The sequence below is a fragment of the Anomaloglossus baeobatrachus genome, chromosome 12, assembly GCF_048569485.1.
Source record: "Anomaloglossus baeobatrachus isolate aAnoBae1 chromosome 12, aAnoBae1.hap1, whole genome shotgun sequence".
Classification (NCBI taxonomy): Eukaryota; Metazoa; Chordata; class Amphibia; order Anura; family Aromobatidae; genus Anomaloglossus; species Anomaloglossus baeobatrachus.
The window spans coordinates 40,043,356-40,066,924 of NC_134364.1; the positions used below are offsets into that span (position 1 = coordinate 40,043,356).

The 23,569-nt window shown below is 42.1% G+C and overlaps 1 protein-coding gene across 4 annotated transcripts in view; it reads right to left on the reverse strand.

Moving 5' to 3' along the window:
* Positions 1 to 3,485: 3,485 nt before the first annotated feature.
* The window catches only part of DPF3 (double PHD fingers 3), a 235,017-nt gene continuing 214,933 nt past the window's right edge, over positions 3,486 to 23,569 (reverse strand). For 2 of the 4 annotated variants that reach the window (XM_075330130.1, XM_075330127.1), the window contains 3 exons: positions 14,746 to 14,858; positions 12,095 to 12,170; positions 3,486 to 7,568 (listed from right to left, as the gene is read on the reverse strand). In XM_075330130.1, coding sequence (XP_075186245.1) covers positions 7,507 to 7,568; positions 12,095 to 12,170; positions 14,746 to 14,858 — 251 coding nt within the window. In that variant the 3' untranslated portion in view covers positions 3,486 to 7,506. Of the gene's footprint in view, positions 7,569 to 12,094; positions 12,177 to 14,745; positions 14,859 to 23,569 lie in introns of all 4 variants that reach the window. The other 2 variants (XM_075330128.1, XM_075330126.1) reach the window with 1 other exon arrangement.

Here is a 23,569-nt window from a genome sequence, read left to right on the forward strand (position 1 = left end):
GTGTGAATGAAGCCTTAGGGTGGTGTCACACACAGCAACGACGACAACGACGTCGCTGCTACGTCACAATTTTTCATTTCTAACGAGATGTCGTTGGGGTAACGGAATTCGTGACGCACATCTGGCCTCATTAGCGACGTCGTTGCGTGTGAAACGCACGAATGACCGTTAACGATCAAAATTACTTACCTAATCGTTGATCGTTGACGCGTCGTTCCTTTCCCGATTATCGTTGCTGTTGCAGGACACAGGTTGTTTGTCGTTCCTGCGGCAGCACACATCGCTATCTGTGACACTGCAGGAACGATGAACATCACCTTACCTGCAGCCGCCGGCAATAAGCAAGGAAGGAGGTGGGCAGGATGTTCGTCCCGCTCATCTCTGCCCCTCCGCTTCTATTGGGCGGCCGTTTAGTGACGCCGCACGAACCGCTCCCTTAGAAAGGAGGCTGTTTGCCGGCCACAGCGACGGTCGCTAGGCAGGTAAGTATGTGTGACGGGTGTAAGCGATGTTGTGCGCCACGGGCAGCGATTTGCCTGTGACGCACAACCGACGGGGCGGGTACGCTCACTAGCGATATCGATACTGATATTGCAGCGTGTAAAGTGGCCTTAACTGTGTGCAATATACACAGGCTTTTGCTCTGCTAGCCGGTTTGAGCAGTCATTTGGTGATCAGCTTCTCTCTGTTTGTTAAAGGTTTGCCCTAGGGTGGAGAACCCTTTTTAACACTTTTCCTGTGAATATATGATTTATTTCTGGGACAAGTCCTGTAAATAGCACAAATATGGTTGAACAATTGTAATCTCCACTGGTTTGTCCACATTTGTCTCTATATGCAGTACATCTATCTATATTGCTGTTAAGTATATATATAATAATATAGTATATATATATAATAATTTTTTATTTTTTATTTTGTCTTACATTTTTGTCATTACCTATCATTGGTTACAGTTTGCATTATTAAAGGGCTTGTCCACTACTCAGACAACCCCTTCACAATCAGAATCTTCCACCTTTTTAAAATAACACTCATACTCATCTCCGGTGTCTGTGCTGGAATCGCGTACCAGTGTGATGTCATGTGATCCCTGCAGCCAATCAGAGGCATCAAGCAGGTGGGAAGGTGCATTTCAATGTTTGGCCCCATTATGATGCACCGAGCGCCTGTACTTGGTTTCAACAGTCATTCTGAGCGGAGACGGTTCCTTTAATGTTAATCACATGCAGTAATTAGAAAGTGCTTATACCCAGGATATGACTTTTGATTAATCTGTAGTAAATTCCTGGTAAAATTAGGCAAGTTAGTATATTTTTTAAGAGATTTTATTAAAGGACTTTAATAGCAATAAATCACTTTAGTGGAAGCGGAGCTGTATTACTAGAGATCAGCAACTACAACTGCACATTGTACACAGAGCAGTCGTATTCTGGGTGAACTGTCTACTTCCAGCAATCACGGGACCTGCTAACAACTGATTGGTCGTAGTACCAAGCGTTGGACCATTTTCATATTGATCACCTATCCTAAAGATAAGCTATAAACATTAGTGTCCTAGAAACATTTTGCCAAACTTTTGCCATGATTTATTGTTTGGTTTAGGTTGAGGGGATCTCCACTAATCAATAAAATGAAGGTTTGACGTAACAAAGGGATAGAACTGAAGAGTTGGTGAACTGATTACGTTTCCCCTTGGCTCCTCGAGTGAACTAGGCTGTTGATAAATTCTCTTTTCGTCACTGTTTTTTTTGATCGCTGGGGGTCCTGGCACCCAGTCGTCAACAGGCCAAAACTTTTGACATGTCAAGTTTGTGAAACCATATCAAAATATTGCTTATACAAGATTGGTATATTTAATCAACCAGATCTTTAATGCATATACATTTTTAAATATGTAACATTTGACAATGTAACAGTAGAAAAATAAAAAAAAAATAATGTCATGCTGTCTAGTTTACAAGCACAGTACTAATACTGGTGTTCCTGATAGTGATATTTACTGCAACAGAAAAGTCATAACGTAACATAGTTGAAATGTGTTATATAACAAGTAAGACATGTTTAATACTGAAATTATAAACTCGATTCATTAACAGTTTTTAAAGATTTCCTGCACATACTGCTGCAGCATACTGTAGTTAACATTTATTAACACTGGATATTTATTTTCCTTTTGTGTATAGTAAAATATAGAATTATTTTCATGTGCATAGAACATCATCCATCATTTTTCCCCAATCGTTGTGTCCCTAGCAGTGGGTTATCTACAGGTTTCGAGAACAGGGCCCCAACCCTGTCCGATAGGGGAGGTTGAACATGTGCACTTCCCCTCTAAATCATTGTCTTCGAGATTGCTGGAGATGGCACATTCTTGGGTCAATGGTGGTCCCAGTAATTGAGAAGTAAGCTCTATCGTGCAGATAGCAGATAACTCTCAGACTTGGCACAAACCTTTTTAGGTATCTCACCTGGGATTTTCCATATAGGGAATGCATATTTTCTTAACTGAAGACTGGTTGCCCTTAACCTGTGAGGAATGCAAGCAACAGTTGTGCCAACACTTAATTACATCCATAAATATTGGGGAGCCCAGCCAGCAATCTAAGGGAGAATGCTGAATCTCCAGTAATGGCAGCTGACCAGGAAAAAAAAAAAAAATTATCAGGCATGTTGGATTTCAGTATGTCAGCTATTTGCGGTCATGTTCCATACATTGCAGGGATGCGGTGTGGTTTGTTCAAACCAAATATCTGTACATCTCAGCGTTAAATGCATATGGTGGATGACAATTTGGGCTTTAACACACAGATTCACATGACTGCAAGTGACTCTATTTCAACCTAAAAGATGTCACTGTCGCTGCAATTACATTTTTTATACTACCTCATCTCTTATGCACCCCGTGCTTTGAGTTTGTGTGCATGACACAAAGATATGTCTGGCCGGCCAAAAGGAAAAAGTGCGGCACCAAAACTAGCTTTTACATTGTAAAACTCAAGTTATGGCAGTGGTAAGGCTGGGGAGCTGAAAAACTCAGACTAGTAAGGATTTAATTATAAAAGTGCAATAATTAATTGGGACATTGCAAGAAATAGATGCACTTTTGCAAAGCAAACGTTTTCTGCAATATTTTTTATGGTAAGCCAAATCATTGTGGTTTCACCTCAGGACCTTTATCGATCCTAAAAACATATCACCTTTTGTAGTGTTTCTCTTACACAAAGACAGTCCCAGAGGATTACAAAATACGGTAGCTTTATTTAAAGAGACTCTGTCTGCACCGAATCAAGTACCAAGTACAGGCGCTCGATGCATCATGGTGGACCCAAACATTTATATACACCCTCCCACCTGCTTGTTTCCATCTGTCTCCTCACTTTTCTTGCTATATAAAGCCAGAGCTGTATCAATCAAACAAGCTGGGACAAAGAAGATTGAGGGGAAACAAGCAGGAGGGAAGGAGTATATAAATGTTTGGCCCTGCCATGATGCACTGAGCGCCTGTACTATACAGTCAATCTGTGCTGACAGTCCCTTTAAGCTAGTGAGCTGTCCATGTGCACATGGATGACTGACTAATGCTGGTCAATGTGCTAGTGTGCATGTGCAACTTTCCATGCATACCTACGGTCTGTATAAGGAAAAAAAAAAATCACAACATGAACTAGTCTTATCCAATCTGCGGACAAGACAGTACTTGTCTTAAATACAGAAAGCTCTGTAGGCAAGTAGCATTTAAACCCTGTGTCTCTGGTTTATTGGAGCAAGGTCCACAGAGGTAAAAAAAATAATTATTCCCCGTGTAGTTGCTTTCAGTCATTGGGGCGGTGCAGGGAGTGCTTACAGTCACTGCTTACTACACTGAGCCACTGTATTCACTCTCTGGCATTTTGATTGACAACCTGCTATGCACACACACGCCGCCGAGCAGGCTGTGCATCAAAGTGGGGAGGTGGTGAAAATGAGAGTGCCGCAGAAAGCTATCTGGTGTGAATGGCCAGCTTACAGTTTTATGTCATGCTGGTAGCTATTTGCAGTAAAATGTTTTTTGGTTTTTTTTTTTCCTTTTGTGGAAAGTGCTATAAATTGAGACTAGTTTATAAACCTGAAGCTCCCTTGTGTCCAGCAAATTACATTTTTGAGTGAAAACAGCTATAAATTATCAGAAAAATTGAGGGGTTGACCACTACTGGACAAAGTGTTTCTAAGTGCTTGTGTGCACCATAACAAACAAAAACTACACTTCCTACTCGGATCGGCACTGATTTCCAGCATTCATTTAACATTGTCACATGAGTACTGTACCCTGAACTGTCAGACACAACTCAGACCCTTGTAAGGCACCAGTCCTACGGGAGCCATGGCACCAGTCCAGAAGGCGAGTATACATCTTTTACTTTTATGTGGAGCACACTAGCAATATACTCACCTCCAATGTTGGAGCCATACTAGCGATGTTTCTGCCTGTACCTTTCACTCCATTTGGACGTACATGACATCTGAAGGACGTTAAGTGGACTTTACACGCTGCGATCTCGCTAGCGCAAGCGATCGTACCCGCCCCCGTCGGTTGTGCGACACGGGCAAATTGCTGCCCGTGCCGCACAACCTCGCTGAACCCCATCACACGGACTTGCCTACCCTGCGACGTCGCTTTGGCCGGCGAACCGCCTCCTTTCTAAGGGGGCAGTTTGTGCGGCGTCACAGCGACGTCACACGGCAGGTGTCCAATAGAAGCGGAGGGGCGGAGATAAGCGGGATGTAAACATCCCGCCCACCTCCTTCCTTCCGCATTGCCGGTGGAGGTAGGTAAGCTGCAGATCATCATTCCCGGAGTGTCACATGGAGCGACGTGTTCTGCCTCGGGAACGATGAACAACCGGAGCACAGAAGGACGTTCGATTTTTTTGAAAATGAGCGACGTGTCAACGAGCAACGATAAGGTGAGTATTTTTGCTCATTCACAGTCGCTCATTTGTGTTACACGCTACGATATGTCAAACGATGCGGGATATGCGTCACTAACGACGTGACCCCGACGACATATCGTTAGATATATCGTAGCGTGTAAAGCGGCCTTTAGAGAGCAACAGCATAAACTCATTTCTTCCAGGGCGGAAGGTTCATCCAAAGGAAGTGAGAGGAAAGTAGCCACTACCGTGTTTTTCCAAAAATAAGACACTGTCTTATATTTTTGTTGCCCCCCAAAAAAGCACTAGGGCTTATTTTTGGAGGAGGTCTTATTCTTGGAGAAACACGGTTGGGGTTAAGTTTACCCCCCAAAAAAGCAGACCCCCCCCCCCACTTCCCAGGAGACTCATACTCACCAGACCAGGAAGTCTGCGTGGTTCCCAGGTTCTCCTCTGATCTTTGGTGGTTGCTGCACGCCGTCCTACCCTGCTGCTAGCTGACACGCTGACACACACAGAAGATCCCAAACACACACACAGCAAATCACACACACAGCAGATCACACACACACACACACACACACACACACACACACACACAGCAGATCACAGATATACACAGCAGATCACACACAGCAGATTGCAGGCACACACAGCTGATCACAGATACACACATCCGATCACAGGCACACACACACACAGCAGATCGCAGATATACACAGCAGATCAGACACAGCAGATCGCAGGCACACACAGTCATGACAGATACACACATCCGATTGCAGGCACACACAGCCGATCATCGCTGGATGAGGCGAGTGTGTATGCGATCCGATGTGTGTGCGATCCGATGTTTGTATGTGTGATTTGGTGTTTGTGTGTGATCTGACTGTGTGTGTGATCCGATGTTTGTGTGTGAGATCTGATTTTGTGTGTGTGTGTGTGTGTGTGTTTGTGTGTGTGTGAGAGCTGATGTGTGTGGGTGTGCGATCACTGCAGGTCCTGCTGCTCGGCTTCTGGTGAGTGTGATTGCCGGGTGCTGCTGTGTATAATGAAGTGTCCTGTAGTACCTGTAACTTTTTTAGCTGCACGGACACTTCATTATTGATCCGGGACTAGGGCTTATTTTCGGGGGAGGGCTTATATTTAAGCCTTTCTCCGAAAATGCTGAAAATCCCTGCTAGGGCTTATTTTTGGAGGAGGTCTTATTTTTGGAAAAACACGGTAATTGCCTGAAGGGCTTGCGGGACATTATGTCCCGAGAGAGCAGGTGCCAACATCACTGGAATGTCGCCAACATTAGAAGGTTAGTATAGCTGCTTTTATTTTTTATGTTGGAACTATGGTGATTGAGAACCAGTTGTCAGAGTAGTGGAAAAATCCTTTAAGATACTGAGAAGCAGATTCAAAAGTGACATATAATAACATGGCTCTGTTATATCTGTTCGGCCCCCTTCACACGTCAGTAAAAAAACACGTTTTTCACAGTTCGTGTTGAAGGTGCGTATGGCCATCCATGTGCCATGATTTTGGCACAGTGTACTCTGTGTGCTATCCGTGATAGCACACAGACTGCAGCAAGTTTTTACTCACCTTGTCCCCGGCGCTGCTGCTTCCAGGTCCGCGGTACAGTGAATATTCATGAGCATAATAAGCAAGCCCTGGGAGCAAATGACAGCAGTGCCGAAGACAGCAGCACTGGAGACAAGAGAGTATAGAAAATTACTATATTTCAAAGACACGTGTTTTCTCTGGTATGTGTCACATCAGTTTGCAGTCTGTGTGACATCAGTGCTGCTGGAGAACAGATGTCCATGAAAAAACACGGATGTGTGCGCAGACCCATTGATTTTAATAGGTCTGCATATGTCCATGTCTCCGGTTCGTATGAAAATGGACTTCATATGTACCGGAATCACGGACGTGTGAAGGGGGCCTTATACAAACAATGGACCCTACATCTGACTAGCAAAATGAAAAGTAATTAGTAAATATAAGTAAAACAAACATAATTGCTGAACTTCGACAATACCTAACATCAGATTTTGAGTGTACAGTGATTTTTAGGTTTTGGGTTGAAATCTTTAAAAATATTCAGGTTTCCCTTACTACAAAGTTTCAAAGGAGTTTTCAGTGTTAAGAAGTCAAGTCCTATAAAGAGAGCAAGAGGAAGGCATGAGCAACCAATATTATTAATATTTGCGGATTATGCATTAGCAATATAACGGTATTATCACCCTGAACATGGATGGCAAAATGTTTTGCACTTGTCAGACAAAACTATCTCTTTTAGTCTTTACATTTTTGCATTATTCTAACAAATTAGATGTTAGTAACATATTAGTCACTTGGATATGTTGATGGAGAGGCAGGACTGCAAATCATTATGCTCACTTATTGAAGAACACAGGCTGGTCAAGAGTTCATTTTATGAGCTGCAGTCAATATCCAGTATCCATATCTCAGTGGCTATCAGTATTAGATCAGTGAAGCACAAACACAGTGATTCTCATAATGAGGACGATGAAAAATATCCAGTTGTCAAGTCACTGTAGGCATCTTCATTCCCGTTATCTAGGCATTACACGTACTCCTAGTCTTGGGGCAAGGAGTCTTCTCTTACTTCATTCATGCACAGATGACAGCTCCAGCTTCCTATTGTGCAAAGACAAGACATAAGAAAAATCAGACAGAAGATGTGAACCTTTTTATTTCCCCATCATTTACAATAATATTTTCTGCGAAGATTGAGTCTGTCTAAAAATGAGTCCAATCTAGGAAGAAATATTGCAGTAGACAGTAGCTGAATATGAAAACCTGTGTAATTGTATACGTAGTGTAGGCACATTAATATACTCATTGACCGCCGTCTTGCCTGGTTTCCAGTGCCACTCTGGTTTTCTTCTGGGTGACATGGTGGCTTTTTCGTTTTGCCTTCCCACAATGTTTGAACCAAAAGTCACACTCCCTAGACTTGCATTGTAAAAGTGTCTCCCAGCTCACATACAGATCCCAATGTGAGCCAGAAAGTCGGAATAAAAGTGGAGTGGAGAGAGGACAGGAGCAGCGCTGGAAACCAGTGAAGAAAGCGATCAGTGGGTATATTAACATGCCCACACTTCACTACATATACAGTACATAGGTTTAGCTAATAGAAAGTTTAATGGGAACACTACTTTAAATGCAGAATTTTAGATTTAAATAAATGAGAGAGTGCGGTAAAGTTTCCATGTTCAGCTACCATCTATGAAATTGTGGCAAAATTCTAATAAGTAACACTGGTTTTGCTACATATTTTATACTATGCAGTTCAAAGGGTGATACCGTATCTGCTGTGACAATATCCTTCCTGCAGAGTGCGGAGACTTGGGATGTGCAACATCAATTCTCAGACATGCTGTGCAACCTGTACCATCTGAGCAACTTGCTGTCACATGGCTATTTTAGGGTACATTTCCATGGTCAGAGTTTGTTGAGTTTTTGATGCAGCAGAATTTCTGCACCAATTCCGTAACTTAGTTTACTTGCATTTTTGGGTGCGTTTTTTATTACATACGTTTTTGACACATGCATTTTTGTTTGTCTTATTATTAAAGGTTGAAACACAGGCAGCAGTGAAAAGCAGAAGTTGCCCAAAGCAAAGAGTTCAACTGTTAAAGTAAAACAAGTATTATAGATTATACTGGTATAAAATCATGCAATATTATAACCTTCACATCTCATACAAAATAGTATAACCGCCCACGTCCCAGTACAAACAAAAATACTATATAAACACAGAAAAAAAATATAAAGGTATAAATAGATGATAGAAAGCTAGATATCCTGCAGATATCTAATGTCCCACTCACCCCTACATGTTATACACTTGCACCCTTTAGTGCCATTCATGTGACACTAAAGGGGTGTAGCCTGGTTTAGCCTAATAATAATTTTTTTTAAAAAACTGCTTGAGGTCCCCCCTATTTTTGATAACCAGCAAAGGTAAAGCAGAGAGCTGGGGGATGGTATTATCAGGCTGGGAAGGCCCATGGTTATTGGAATCTTCCTAGCCTAAAAATAGCAGCCCGCAGCCACACCAGAAATGGCACATCATATACGATGCACCAATTCTAATGCTTCACCTCAGCTCTTCCCAATTGCCCTGGTACGTTGGCAATTAAGGTAATGGTAGTTAGGGTTAATGTCAGCTGGGTAGTGCCAGCTGGCATCAAGGCCTGGTGTTAATAATGTAGTAAACATACAAAAAGTATTTGAAAAAAAATACTCCTACTTTTTCCCTGGTTCACCAATTAATTAAAAATTAAATAAATTAAAAAAAAAGCAAGTCCAACGTAGTCCACGGATTCTGACGTAGCCCACAAATGTAAACCTAAAAAACATAAATAGAGAGAAACAAAATCAAAAGACTATTCACCAATTTACTAGAAAGCAAAGTTCCCAAGTCTGATGTAGTCCAGCGGTTCTCACGACATTCCTCGATTACATAGATCAAAGGCTATAGAGACTCAGAACAAGCCTCCACAAATTTTATGCAGTAGCTACTCCACGTTCACGCTGCGCTCCATGAGACCCAGCGCCTCTGTTGAGCAGTGATGTCAGGAATGTCACCACTCATCACAGTGATAAGCAGTGAAATTCCTGGCATCACTGCTCATCAAAGGCACCAGGTCTCGCGGAATTCAATGTGAGCTAGGAGTGGACGCTGCTCAAAGTTCTGAGGCTCCATAGCCTTTGATCTACGTAAAAGAACATCATGTTAACCACTGGACTATGTCAGACTTGGGAACTTTGCTTTCTAATAAATTAGTGAACAAGGGACAGCTTTTTATATTGTTGCTCTCTTTCTATGTCTTTCAGGATTCCATTTGTTGACTGTCTGATTCCCTGTACTACAGTGGACCTGCATTTTTTTTTTTAATAAAATGATGAACCAGGGAAAGTGTGGGGAGTGTTTTTTTTTATTGTTTTTAAAAACTATTTTTGTGTATTTTTTTTTTTTACTTACTGGGTTAGTAATACAGGTGTCTAAAAGACGCCTCTCCATTACTAACACCAGGGCTTGATACCAGCTGACACTACACAGCTGACATCAACCCAAAGTACCGTTACCCTTTATTGCAAATTCACTAGGGCAATCGGGAAAACCCGAGGTGAAGCGCCAGAATCAGCACATCTAGTGTGAAGCACCATTTCTGGGGCAGCTGTTGGGTGATATTTTTAGGCTGGGAAGGGCCAAATAATTATAGACCATCCCAGCCTGATAATATCAGCCCACAGCTTTCTGATTTACCTTTGTTGGTTATCAAAAATAGGGGGACCCCATGTCGTTTTTTATATTAGTTATTTATTAAACCAGGCTAAATACCCTTTACTGCCACATGAAATGTACTAAAAGGTGCAAGTGTGTAATATATAGGGGGGTTGGGAAATTGGATATCTGCAGGATAGCTCTCTCTCTCTAACTATTGTTTCTATAATCTATCTAGCTATACCTTTATTATTTTATTTTTGTGTGTCTTTATATATGAGTTTGTTTGTACTGGGACATTTACAGTAACAATGTTTCTTATGAGATTGTGACAGTTATAATAATGCATGATTTTATGCCACTATAATCTGTAATAATAAACTTGTTTTACTTTGACAGTTGAATGCTTTGTTTTGGGCAACTTCATCTTTACTCTGAATTGGAAAACTGTATTTTTGAAACAAAAAGTCAATCCTTTCAGTGTTTTTATCACACGTTGGTAGGGCATTGAGCTGGTCAGGCATTGCTTACATTAACACATCACAACTTTAATTAAACTGTAATTGGAGTCAGGAAAAAACAATGTCCTACCAACATGTGAAAGTAAACACTTCCCTACCAACCTTTTAGGTATTCCATTCCCTATCAATGTATTAAGTACACAATTCATTACCAATGTGTTAAGTACACAATTCCCTCTACTATCAAGCTGGAAGGAAAGCTAAACTTTGGGATCCTTAGGTCTTGCTCAGGTTAGTGTTTAAATTGGAAAAGTGCAATGCAAGAAAATCTCCAATTGCATTTGCATCAATGTTAATCAATGATGCAGGTCATATCTGTGACAGGAGCAAAAAAATTAGCAGCATGCTGCATTGCCAAGAAGTCTTAGATCACACGCACCCATACAAGTCTATGGGTGCGTGTGAAACATCGGACTGCACTGATGACATCCACATGCAGTGTGATCTACGCAGAGACATGCAATGGAGATGAATAATCTTTTCCTCTTCTCCTCACCTATGCTCTGATTCTTGCATGCGAGGGAATCAGATCACAGTAGTTGACACTTGCCTTATGCTCGTACTTAGTGTGAGCTAAGTGTCATTAGCATATCACATCCAATGCTATATACTAGTGTGACCCGGCCTTAAAAACACAGCAAGAAAAAAGCAGCAAAAAAGACAGAAAAAACAACATTTTGGCTGCAGCTTTTTTTTACTGCCAAGCAATCAGGTTTTGGCTGCAGAAAAAAGCAACATGTGAACAAAACCTTATGTGTATTTGTCGTTATGGGTTTACATGCTAGAAAATATCTGATGAGTTTATACGGTAAGTCTCTAATAAATTCTATTAGGTTTTTTCAGGTTTCTGCCAGTAAGGCAAATGCCAGTTTTTAAGTATGAGAGTTTTTCGGGTTTTTTTTGTTTTTTTTTTTTAAACGGCACCTTTTTTACATGTTCATTTTTTTCTGAAGAAAAAAAAAAAAAGAGCAAAGAAAGAAGAAAACAATTTGACAGTTTTTTTCACCTGGATTTTGGGCTAGAGTCTGCTCTAAAAGCCATATGAAAAGCATATTCAAATACTATTTGATTGACCTTCCTATTCATTTCAATAGAAAAGCATGCATGTTGTGCCTGTGGTGCTGCTTTTTTTCCAAGTGTCAATTCTTGATACATTTCTGCTTGAAAAATGCTTCAAATTTGAAAAAGCATGTAAAAAATACATATAACATGACAAAAAATTATTGGGTCTTCTTAGACTTTATTTTTCTGTGAATTTAGTTGGAAAAATCCACGTAATAAAAAAAAAACACTCCATGTGAACATCCTCTAAGGAAAACTTGAGGGAGCACAATTCTCACGAGAGAGAATACATAAAGTAGACATGTATATACATTTATATATAAATAAAAAAAAAAATAAAAGATCACCTTCTGGTGGTTCATCCATGGGAGGACTGAGGCAATACATGTGATATCCACGATCGCAGTCATCGCAAAATAGCAGCTGTTCCTTCATGAGGACGACATGCACAGAATAACAATTAAAAATGAACACTAATAAATATCACATCTTTAATACTGTATTTATTTTAAACAATAGTTTCATGTTAAATTGATCTATTCACAATCTGTTTATTAACGAGTAAATATTCCCTTTGTCTTTACAACAATTGATGAGAATTTTTACTAGTGTCCATGATTGACTTCACATGCTTGATTCACAAAAGCTGTCTAAAATGCATCACAATTATCAAAGAACCTCATGCTGCGTGAATAAATCTGGTCTACCCTTTACCGTCTATCCTAAGTTCATGTCGTTTGTTAGTTGGCTTGCTTTGGTCCACAAAGTATTGCCAATTTTTGGCACAATTGTGAAGCTCAGGACAGCGATCCAGGCCATGTCTTTTCTCTACCACATTCTGATGTGCCATTTCCCCTTATCATGAATGTTAAAAACACAATGACAACTTGTCTGGAACACATAACAAATGTGGCACAAACCATGACAGACCGTTTTTGGCACAAATTAAACCTGATTTCTGGCACATACACCTTTGTAAATCAGCCATAATGTGTCATGCTTTTGAACAGACCATTAGCTAACAAACAGGGGTATCTTAAGGTTCCCTTTCCAGGGCAGTATCAGATAGTGAGCAGGGCACTTACCCAAGTAATATGGTTTAGTTGAAGTTGCCCGATAAATTGTGTCTGGACTCAGGTAGTTTGTAAACCTGGCTTAAAGGGGGTGTCCAGTCTAAATCCACAAATCTGCGGTCACTATGTGTTACTCTGTGTGACTGCAGACTTCTGAATCCTCACATCGCATGTACTGTGCACTGTGAGGATTCACTGGTTTCAGTGATGCCAGCTTGTGGAAATCATGTTATCACATCAACAAGGGTGTGATAACACGGAAAGAGGGCAAACTAGTCTGGGGAAGCAACGCCCCTGTGACTAGTCACAGGCCTAATTAGCATCAGAAAAGCAACGTTTCTAGGTAGTTATTTAAACATTCATATTAGTAAATAGCGTTCTACAGGGCTGGTTAGGGAGGGAATTCGATCATACAGTCATGAATGCTGCTGGGTTGGAGGACATAGGGGACCCGACAGGTTCCCTTTAAAGGGAATCTGTCAGAAGGTCTTTGATATGTAATCTGAGGACAGCATGCTGTAGAGATTAAGGGGTACTTCACACACAGCGAGATCGCTACTGAGATCGCTGCTGAGTCACGTTTTTTGTGACCTCATTAGCGATCTCGCTGTGTGTGACACTGAGCAGCGATGTGGCCCCTGCTGTGAGATCGCTGCTCGTTACACACAGCCCTGGTTCGTTTTTTTATTGTTGCTCTCCCGCTGATAAGCACACATCGCTGTGTGTGACAGCGAGAGAGCAACAATCCTGAATGTGCAGGGAGCAGGAGCCGGCGTCTGACAGCCTGCGGTAAGCTGTAACCAAGGTAAACATCGGGTAACCAAGGTGGTTACCCGATATTTACCTTCGTTACCAGCCTCCGCAGCTCTCACGCTGCCAGTGCCGGCTCCTGCTCCCTGCACACCCTAAGTTAAGCGGTGTGAGCTGGTAACTATGGTAAACATCGGGTAACCATACCCGATGTTTACCTTAGTTACCAGTGTCCGCAGCTTCCAGACGCCGGCTCCGTGCAAGCGCAGCGTCGCTTGCACGTCGCTGCTGGCTGGGGGCTGGTCACTGGTCGCTGGTGAGGTCTGCCTGTTTGACAGCTCACCAGCGACCATGTAGCGATGCAGCAGCGATCCTGACCAGGTCAGATCGCTGGTCGGATCGCTGCTGCATCGCTAAAGTGTAAAGGTACCCTAAGTGACACATCTCTGAATTCTGTGTTTTATTAGTCTGCATGCTGTTTACACACACTAGGTTTTATCACCAGGAGATAATCTCTGCTTGGACTACAGGGAAGGCAGGCAGACAGGGGCGGGAATAATTAGCAAAATCCCAACCACCTATAAGATATTCTGAAGCACCTATCAATCAAGTAACAGTGTATTTCACAAACTTTACTTGTCTATATTTCAGAAAGTATACATCCGATCTCACAACTAAAGGTATGTATAAAATCAGGATTATAGTGTCAGTATAGCACTGGCTTTAATTTATATAGGAAAATCCTGGTGGTTGGTCCTCTTTAAAGGGATGTAGTAATGACTGGCGCTGAAACTTGAATTTACACAAATCAAGAGCAAATCCAAGGAGATTGTTGCATGGATTACTGAATACCTTAAATTCTAGCTGCGGTAATCTTATTAGGAGTACAGTTATTTAAGAACCTACAAGCAATGATATGTCGATATATGTAGACCCTTCAGACACTGGCTGAAGGCGGTCACCATTTTGGGCAGTGATTGGCTGCAGTTTTACTATGACCATGTAACAACAGAATAACTCCAGCAGAAAACAACAGTGTGGGACTCGGCCGTGTTGGACTGATTAGATTTAGCCCTTATTTATTTATTTTTACCCACTCTAAGCTGTTTTTTTTTTTTTTTTCAGAACAAATAATTTAAGGATATTGGAGAACAATATATATTTTTTAAACTCACATCATTCTCTGATGTTCCGCACATGATGCAGGACTTGCACTCTATGCACTGCCACTGATAGGTTTTAACAGCCTCTGTCATATTTACAGTGAACTGCAGACAGGTTGGGTGTCCTGCAATACAAGGAAACAAAAATAATGTCAATTTTCAAATGCATTAATATGGAGAGCGATACTGTACAAACCTTAGTGCAACAGGGCGTAGCTTAATAGGGAAACAGCAAGCAGTAACCCTTTTGCTGCCAGTGACGTACAGCTCCACTCACACTCACAGGCAAAGCCAGTGTCTAAAAGCGCAAAAGAAAAAAAAAAAACAACAAATAGAATGCCACTGCAACATTACTGAAATCTGCCTTCTCTCTAAACTCCGATTGATTTTACAGTTGTTGATGATGATGATGATGACGTACTTCAATAACTTGTGCCATGTTTGTTAACTTGCAGTGTTCATTTTATTTACAAGAGATCAGAGCATAAACATATCACAACCATGGGGTGCCACTTTCATACCAAAACTGAAAATCAAAAGTTTAATTTTCAAAAACACAATAGAAGAAGTGGCACAAAAGGGAGACTTGGGTAGAAACGTTTAGGTGCTGGCATGCATTTCCAATCCACATTTTGTAACGATGAAGCACCCAGAGGACACACAACGTTAGAGGAAGGTAAAGCCAAAGTGTTCATCTGCAAAAGAAATCAAAATACATAAGAAAAAAACTGATTTTTCAAGACTATAATATATAAGGACAGGAACCAAATAGTCTGTACACCTAGATTTCTGTTTGTGGTACCTCTGAATTTTATTTTTTTCTGTTGCTATCTTTGTGAGTTCTTTTTGTGCACTATTTATTTAAAAAAGGAAAATAAATTGCTTCCTTAGGGGCGTTAACTGGTGCCCCATAAACTATGGCACTTTGTTAATTTTATGTAATGTACTAAAACAATGCAGTTCCTCCTATATATACATATATAAACCAATTATTCTCAGTGTTTCAGTACTCATGTAATTACATAAAAAGTATCACTAGTCTGTTGTGATCCTACAATGTAAGTAGGGACTTTTCAATACCTTAGAAAGTAGTGTGGATGGGAAATAACACTAATTGCTTGATGTTTCCTGCTTTACAGGTTAATGAGACTGCTGAAAAGTCAAGGAAGTAGGAGTCTAGTATTTGACTTAGTGGCCTGCGCTAACTGTATAGATACAGTAATCATAAAAATCTGATTTAAACAGTTATAATTACAGAATAACCTTTTGTATCTCTTTGCTATTTTATTTTTGTCTTTCTATAACCAAATAATACATAATAATGGTATTCCAAAGACTATTCCTGCTGTCAGAAGTGATGGAAATCTCTTGCAAACCCCCAATGGAGGCTTGTAAATGTGCACATCTGAATAGAGGCTTAACAATGTAATGATCAATAAAATGATCTTATTTATGTACAACAATATGATGTACATTTACCTAATACAGTACCTTTTTTTTTTTCGCAGCCTTGTAGTGTGTAGTAGGTGGGAAGACATGGGCAATTGACACCACAGGCTTGTATTCACCAGCATTATGCACTAAATTATGCATAATATATACTATAGACATATATACAGTATATATCTATAAGTAGGCACCAGGACAGCTGTTCATATTACACTTCTCACATCTCACAGTATGAGATTTTGTTATATCACGTGTTAAACCATGTGCACACAGTGCATTAAAGGGAATCTGTCACCAGGTTTTTGCTCCCCCATCTGAGAGCAGTATAATGTTGAGACAGAGATCCTGATTCCAGCGATGTGTCACTTACGGAGCTGTTTGCTGTCATGTTTTTTCTGCTGCAGATCTAGCAGTTATACAGAGCTCAGGAATATTGTGGACTACCTGCAGCACGCCACATAGTCCTGTAATGATAATCTACTGCTGATTAATCAGTGATTTTATCAAAACTACACTAAGCAGCTCAGTTAAAAACTGGAGCCGACATATAAAATTAATTTGTAGTTATGAAAAGACTAAAAATAAGTGTCCGTCCTGGACTGGAATCAGGGTCTCTGTCTCTATGTCATGCTGCTCTCAGATTAGGTAGCGAAGACCTGGTGACAGATTTGCTGATTTTCGGTCTGAAATGCCATAAAAGTGCTTTACAGTAACTGTAATTATGATTATTTTCAACACCTCATGCACATGCTGCAGTAAGTAAATTACACACATTTGTCAGAAGGCTGTGGAACTGCAAATAATAAAACTTCAGGAAAATTTTCATGTACAAATTTTGCTGCACCATTGAGATCCTCTACCTCTGCAGATTGTCTTACAGTGAATTCACGCACACAGGTTAATTGCTTACATTTTTGCAGCCATCTTGCAGAAATACGTGCACATGCTACAATAGACAGACTCGTTTCTTAGTTTGCAAGGTATCATTTTGTCCCAGAAATTTCTGCAATGGACCATGTGTGATTTGACTGTGACTGATGATGTTGCATCCCCACATCCCTGGGACATGGGCAGATGTCTTAGTCTCATAAATGGGACAGCCACACTATACCTGATGATCCAGCTACGTGTTGGGATGTGACGTCATCAGCACTGCACACAACCCAATGCAAAAAAGTGCAGTGCTGGACAACTGCCATTAAATTGCTTATTTAGTATTATTGCCATTTCTGTCACGCTATTTTGTTGCTAAGGCCTCATTTAGACATCTGTGAATCACGTACGTGTTCTGTGTTTTTCATGTATAGAACACATACCCACTATAGGCTATAGGACTTCACGTTTCTGTTTTTTTATATTTTGGAGACTAAAGGGTACTTTACACGGTACGATATCGTTAGTGAATTATCGTCAGGGGTCACGGTGTTTGTGACGCACATCCGGCGTCATTAACGATATTGCAGCGTGTGACAAGTACGAGCGACCTTATAAGATCACAAAAGCGGTCAAAAGCGTTTGCCGCGGAGAGGTCGTCCTGAAACCAAAAATCGTTCTCTGCTTATTAGCGATGTTGTTCTTCGTTCCTGCAGCACCATACATCGCTGTGTGTGACACCGCAGGAGCGACGAACATCTCCTTACCTGCCTCCACCGGCAATGTGGTAGGAAGGAGGTGGGCGGGATGTTCCGCCCGCTCATCTCCGCCCGCTCATCTCCGCCCCTCCGCTTCTATTGGACGCCTGCCGTGTGACGATGCTGTGACGCCGCACGAACCGCCCCCATAGAATGGAGGTGGTTCGCCGGCCAGAGCGACGTCGCAGGGCAGGTAAGTCCGTGTGACGGGTGTAAACGAGGTTGTGCGCCACGGGCAACGATTTGCCCATGTCGCCCAACCGACGGGGGCGGGTAAGATCGCTTGCGATCTTGCTAGCGAGATCGGAGCGTGTAAAGTACCCTTAAGTGGTTCGTAAAAAATCATTGTGACACGTTTATTATTGATCCAAGTCACAGATGAAAATTACCCGCACAATTCAATCAATCTCGAATTAACGTTGGAAGTAATAAGAGAAGCTTTGCAACATCGTATTTTTCGTTTTAGAAGACGCACCGGATTATAAGACGCACCCTAAATTTGGAGAGAAAAAAAAAAAAAAAGTAAAAAAAAAATATAATATATTTTATAATCCAGTGGTGTCTTACCAGGGAGGGGGGGGGGTCACAGGAGGCAGATGCGGTACTGGAGTACGGCAATGCTGTGAGTTGTACAGAGGAGGGCCCAGATACTCATCGCAGGTGCTGATCTGTGCTGGAGTTGTGGACGCGGCTCTGTTCTGTGCGGTACTGACATTTACAATGGTGTTCCAGCAGTCATTTTGATTGTATTGGTGTGTGGCGCTGAGGCACCGGCCATTCTGAAGAGATTGGCGGTGAGGGCTTCAAATAATGGCAGCCAGTATCAGCGCAGGCGCAGGTGAGAGCTTGAGCTGAGAGCTCCATCTGCGCACGCACCGACTCTGGGCGACATTATTTGAAGCACTGACCGCTGACATCTTCAGAATGGTCTGTGCCTTACCGCCCGCCGCACAGAGCAGAGCGGCGCAGAGCCAAGCTGCAGTGCCCAGCCGTGCCGCGCAACACACAGAACAACACCGGCAGCACATCACATAGCACTGCTCTTGCCTCCTTTGACCCCTCTTCACCACCCCATGGTAAGCTATATTCGGATTTTAAGACGCACCCATCATTTTTCTCCCAAATTTTTAAGAGGAAAAGTGCGTCTTATAATTCGAAAAAAGCGGTATATATTTTTCCAGAGAAGAAAATGATTGATGAAACACTGATGGTAGAAACTGTCACACTGACCAAACACGGATGAAAATCGGATGAAAAACACTGATAACACTTTGTATTCACCACCATGTTGAGTTATTTTTTTCGTTTCTTGAATTATTAAAAAAAAAATCCTATAGAGCAGCCGCAACATGTGAACAAAGCCTCATTCCCAAGTCTTTTTTTTCTTCTTTTTTTTACTTTATGTGAAAAAATGGACAGATTTTCATCAATTTTACATCAGTGCATCAATTTTACCAGCAGTGATCTTCTCATATGCAAAAATAATAAAAATTATAAAGATCCTCCTTCCTATTACAGTTAAAGGGAAACTGTCAGGTAAAAAAAATCTGTTAACCTGCAGATATAGGGTTAATCTGCAGGTTAATAGCATTCTGATGCAGTGCGGCCGCCACACTAGGACTCCGATGCTGGGAGGAAATTACCTTCATTCCTCCTGGCAGCATCAGGCTTCCAGTCATACGGACGGCACTGGCGCCGTTTCAGTCACCGCTCAGTAGATAGTGATTGGTGGACGTAACTGCATCGACACTGACTGACACCATACAATATGACGTGTTCTGTCTGTGAAAAACAGATGTCCGAATGAGGGATCACAGGAAGTGATTGCTCTTTACTAACCTTATAATATAACTAGTGATGAGAGAGCACTACCATGCTCGGGTGCACGGTACTCGAAATGAGCAGGTCGGACGCTCAGATGGGTGCAATTCATGTACCGAGTATAATGGAAGGCAATGAGGAACTCGAGCATTTTTCTGGATGATGTGCTGAAAGAATGCTAGAGTTCCCCATTGACTTCCCTTATATTCTATAGTCGACTGATGCCCGTCTGAGCATCCGACCTGCTGGTTTTGAGTACCGATCACCCAAGCATGGTAGTGCCCGCTCATCACTAGTTTCGAGTACCGATCACCCAAGCATGGTATTGCTTGCTCATCACTAGTTACCAGTACAGAGCAACCGAGCATGGTAGTGCCCGCTCATCACTAGTTATGAGTACCGATCACCCAAGCATGGTAGTGCCCACTCATCACTAGTTTCGAGTACCGATCACCCAAGCATGGTATTGCTTGCTCATCACTAGTTACGAGTACTGGGCACCCGAGCATGGTAGTGCCCGCTCATCACTAGTTACGAGTACTGAGCACCCGAGTATGGTAGTGCCCGCTCATCACTAGTTACGAGTACTGAGCACCCGAGCATGGTAGTGCCCGCTCATCACTAGTTACGAGTACTGAGCACCCGAGCATGGTAGTGCCCGCTCATCAATAGTTACGAGTACCGAGCACGGTAGTGCTCAGTCATCACTAAATATGATCTCTTTTTTTTTCCCTTCCACAAATATATCATTCTTTAATATACCATTTTGATTACACAATGTAATTTATGCCACAACAAAAGAACATTCTTTTTCACACAATTTTGTTATTTCCAAACTAAAGAGATTTAATTTGTTTTGCTTGTCAGCATATTAAATACAACTTTTATTACATAATTACTTTGGCTAGAGATTAGTCCAAATGATTTAAACCATCTCGAAACGACGCATCTCTCTTGATACCACACAGTAAATCAGTGTAAAATGACGCACAAGAAGCAACGGTATGAACAGACAGCACATAGAAATCAGACCTAGACCAAAGAATCAACTAAAGACACAGTTACAACTTCTCAGCAATGTAAATTAACGGTCTGGTCTGGTGAGACATTTAGTGAAGACTTTTCTATTGAAGTACATACAGTAATAGCTTTAATAGTGCTGAAAATGTACAGAGGAAATCATGTGTATCAGTATCATAACCCCAGAAACATACTTCTCCATAGAAAAAAAAACAAGCAGGCTAGCTATTTTGTATGACGTACCACTGTAGAAGGTGAAGTTCAAATTAGCTTAGTTTTGTCACATCCAAATCGAAAGATTAACAATTATTTCAGCTTGCTACAATGCGAAGATTAATGAAACGGACTAAAGGAAAAATGTTTTTTTTTTGTAGGTATAGGAATCCAATTTAATTCCTTATAGTGTTCCTGAAAAATAAAAGCTGCACACTCAATGGTGGCGATGGGCAAGAAAGACCGTTTTGGATGATTTCATAAAATTGTCCCAATGTTTGCATTGTACACAAGTCATGGTGAGTTAAACGCACCAGCATGACTTTCCTGTGCCAAAGAGTTTTCTACAATCCGTCCACATAAAAGTATGTTCACGTTATGTTTTTCCCTTCTGTTTGGTGTATGCATACAAAGGAAAGCTCCCGACACATATGCACGAAGTATCTTTAAGACTATATGCCAAAAGGGCAACCACTGTAAAGTGGAATACAGCATAGTCTTCTGTTGAAGGGGTTTCCCCAAAACATACAGATCAGTAAATCTTAAATTGCACAAAGCCTGCGATTAATCTGGAATCCAAGTGGTTTAGCCCAAAGTAGTTAATACTTTACAGTAGATTCAGTTGTATGAGAAGAATGGAGTCTGTAAAAATGTACACTAAGCTCAGACTAGTGTGATTGGTCTGTGTTACCTATAGCACACTGAGATTCTAGGTTTTGTTTTTCCGAGATATACTAAATACTAGAGATGGGCGGACCCATGGAAGTTCGGTTCAGCGGGTGCAGCCGTACTTTAGATAAAGTTTGGTTTGGGACCTGGTCTTGACCTGAACCCCATTGGAAGTCATTGATTGGGCAGTTCGGGTCTCTGCCCACATGCTGCCAGCCATAAACAGATCACTTCTGACTGTAGGGTTTTTCCATATTTTTTTGTTTTGTGTAAACTACATCTGATCATGTTATTATCCCCAGTGTGAGCGGTTCAAACACTGCCAGTGGCTCACACTGGGCTGAGCACAAGGCATAGCGATGCTCATGCGAGTGGTCAGCAAATGAAAAGCACCCGAATTCCGAACCCGAGCTATGTTTTTGTGGTAAAGTCTGTGTTCGGTATGAACACCGAACTTCGGGTTCGCTCATCTCTATTAGATATGACACTCAGCAGCTGGATCTTTAGGCAGTAACATCACTTTAGATGATATTCTGCATTTCCTTTCACCCAATTTTGTAAATTCACCGAATAGCGATTTTTACTACCTAAAGATACATCTGGTGAGCGCTACATCTTCCCATTATTTGGGTTGAAGATTATGCTTGTTCACTAAACTCCGATACCGAGCACCATTGGCTAAATACTCTGTGTCTCAGCTGAGGAAATGAAGGTAGTGTCGACTACTCTATCACATTAAATAAAAGTTGTACAGTCTTGTTATAAAGGGAAGGTGGCCATGAATATAAATGATGACACATTGCTAAGATATTACACTCTACATATTCCTGGACCTAAGTGGCCAAGGGACTAGTAAAAATGGAAGAACACTGCGTTGCAGTCCTATAGCATGGTGTTTGTTTGAATGTGGCAAACTGTATAGGTAATGCGGCGACTACGTTTAATTTAGGGATAGTGGAGGTCTCAGCTGTTAGACCCTTTCTCTTCAGTTATGTCGTAATATATAAATAAAGCTAAAAATCTGTTATATACACGTTTTATTAATGGGCTTGTTTCTGCATAATGTGCATGGATTAATGGAAACCCCATTCTGCTCTGCATAATTTATAGTATCAGGCGTCCACTTAGCTGCTTTTAAATAAAACCATATCCAAAAGGTAGGTTTACTGCAATAGGTAGTGAATACACCAAATCTATAGGATAATTCTTATATGGATAGACTGTCCCCCCTGCCCCTGGGCTGTCCAGATCATAGCAGAGGGAGGAGATCGGCGCCATCTTTGTGGAGCTCACAGCGTATTCTGTGTGCTGCACTTTCCCCCTGTCACCTGCCGGGATGTGTGAGTACCGGCGTCGGCCCACTGCCCCTACCCAACCCCCCCCGCCGCTACTGCTACCCTCTGTCCCCCCCTGCCGCTGCTCCTCTCCCCTCCCCCCGCTGCTACCCTCTCCGCCGCCACTCACCTTGCTCTCATGTGCTCACCTCAGGCCTCAGCTCAGCGGAGCGCAGTATACTGGGGAGCAATATACATGGGCGGGCGTGCAGCAGAGCATTGGGGGGGGGCATGCGTGCGGCAGAGCATTGGGGGGCGTGCGTGCGGTAGAGCATTGGGGGGCGTGCGTACGGTAGAGCATTGGGGGGGCGTGCGTGCGGCAGAGCATTGGGGGCGTGCGTGCAGCAGAGCACTGGGGGGCGTGCGGCAGAGCATTAGGTGGTGTGTGGGGGCAGAGCATTAGGGGGTGTGCATTGTGGCAGAGCATTGCGGGCATGAATTGCAGCAGAGCATTGCGGGCGGGCGGGTATTGCTGGACCGGGGCGTGCAGATCGCTATGTGTGGAGCACTATGAAGCTGTCCTTGGTGACACTTTAGACATATTAGGATCACTTTGCGGTCACCATCAAAATGGCTCTGCACTGTGATCCTAAACTTCATCTTCCCTTATCTTTTTGGAAACACAGAGATTGGGAGGGGGGGTGGTGACCTCACACACGGAAGAGCAGATTCCACCCACTTTTACTGCAGTTGTAAATT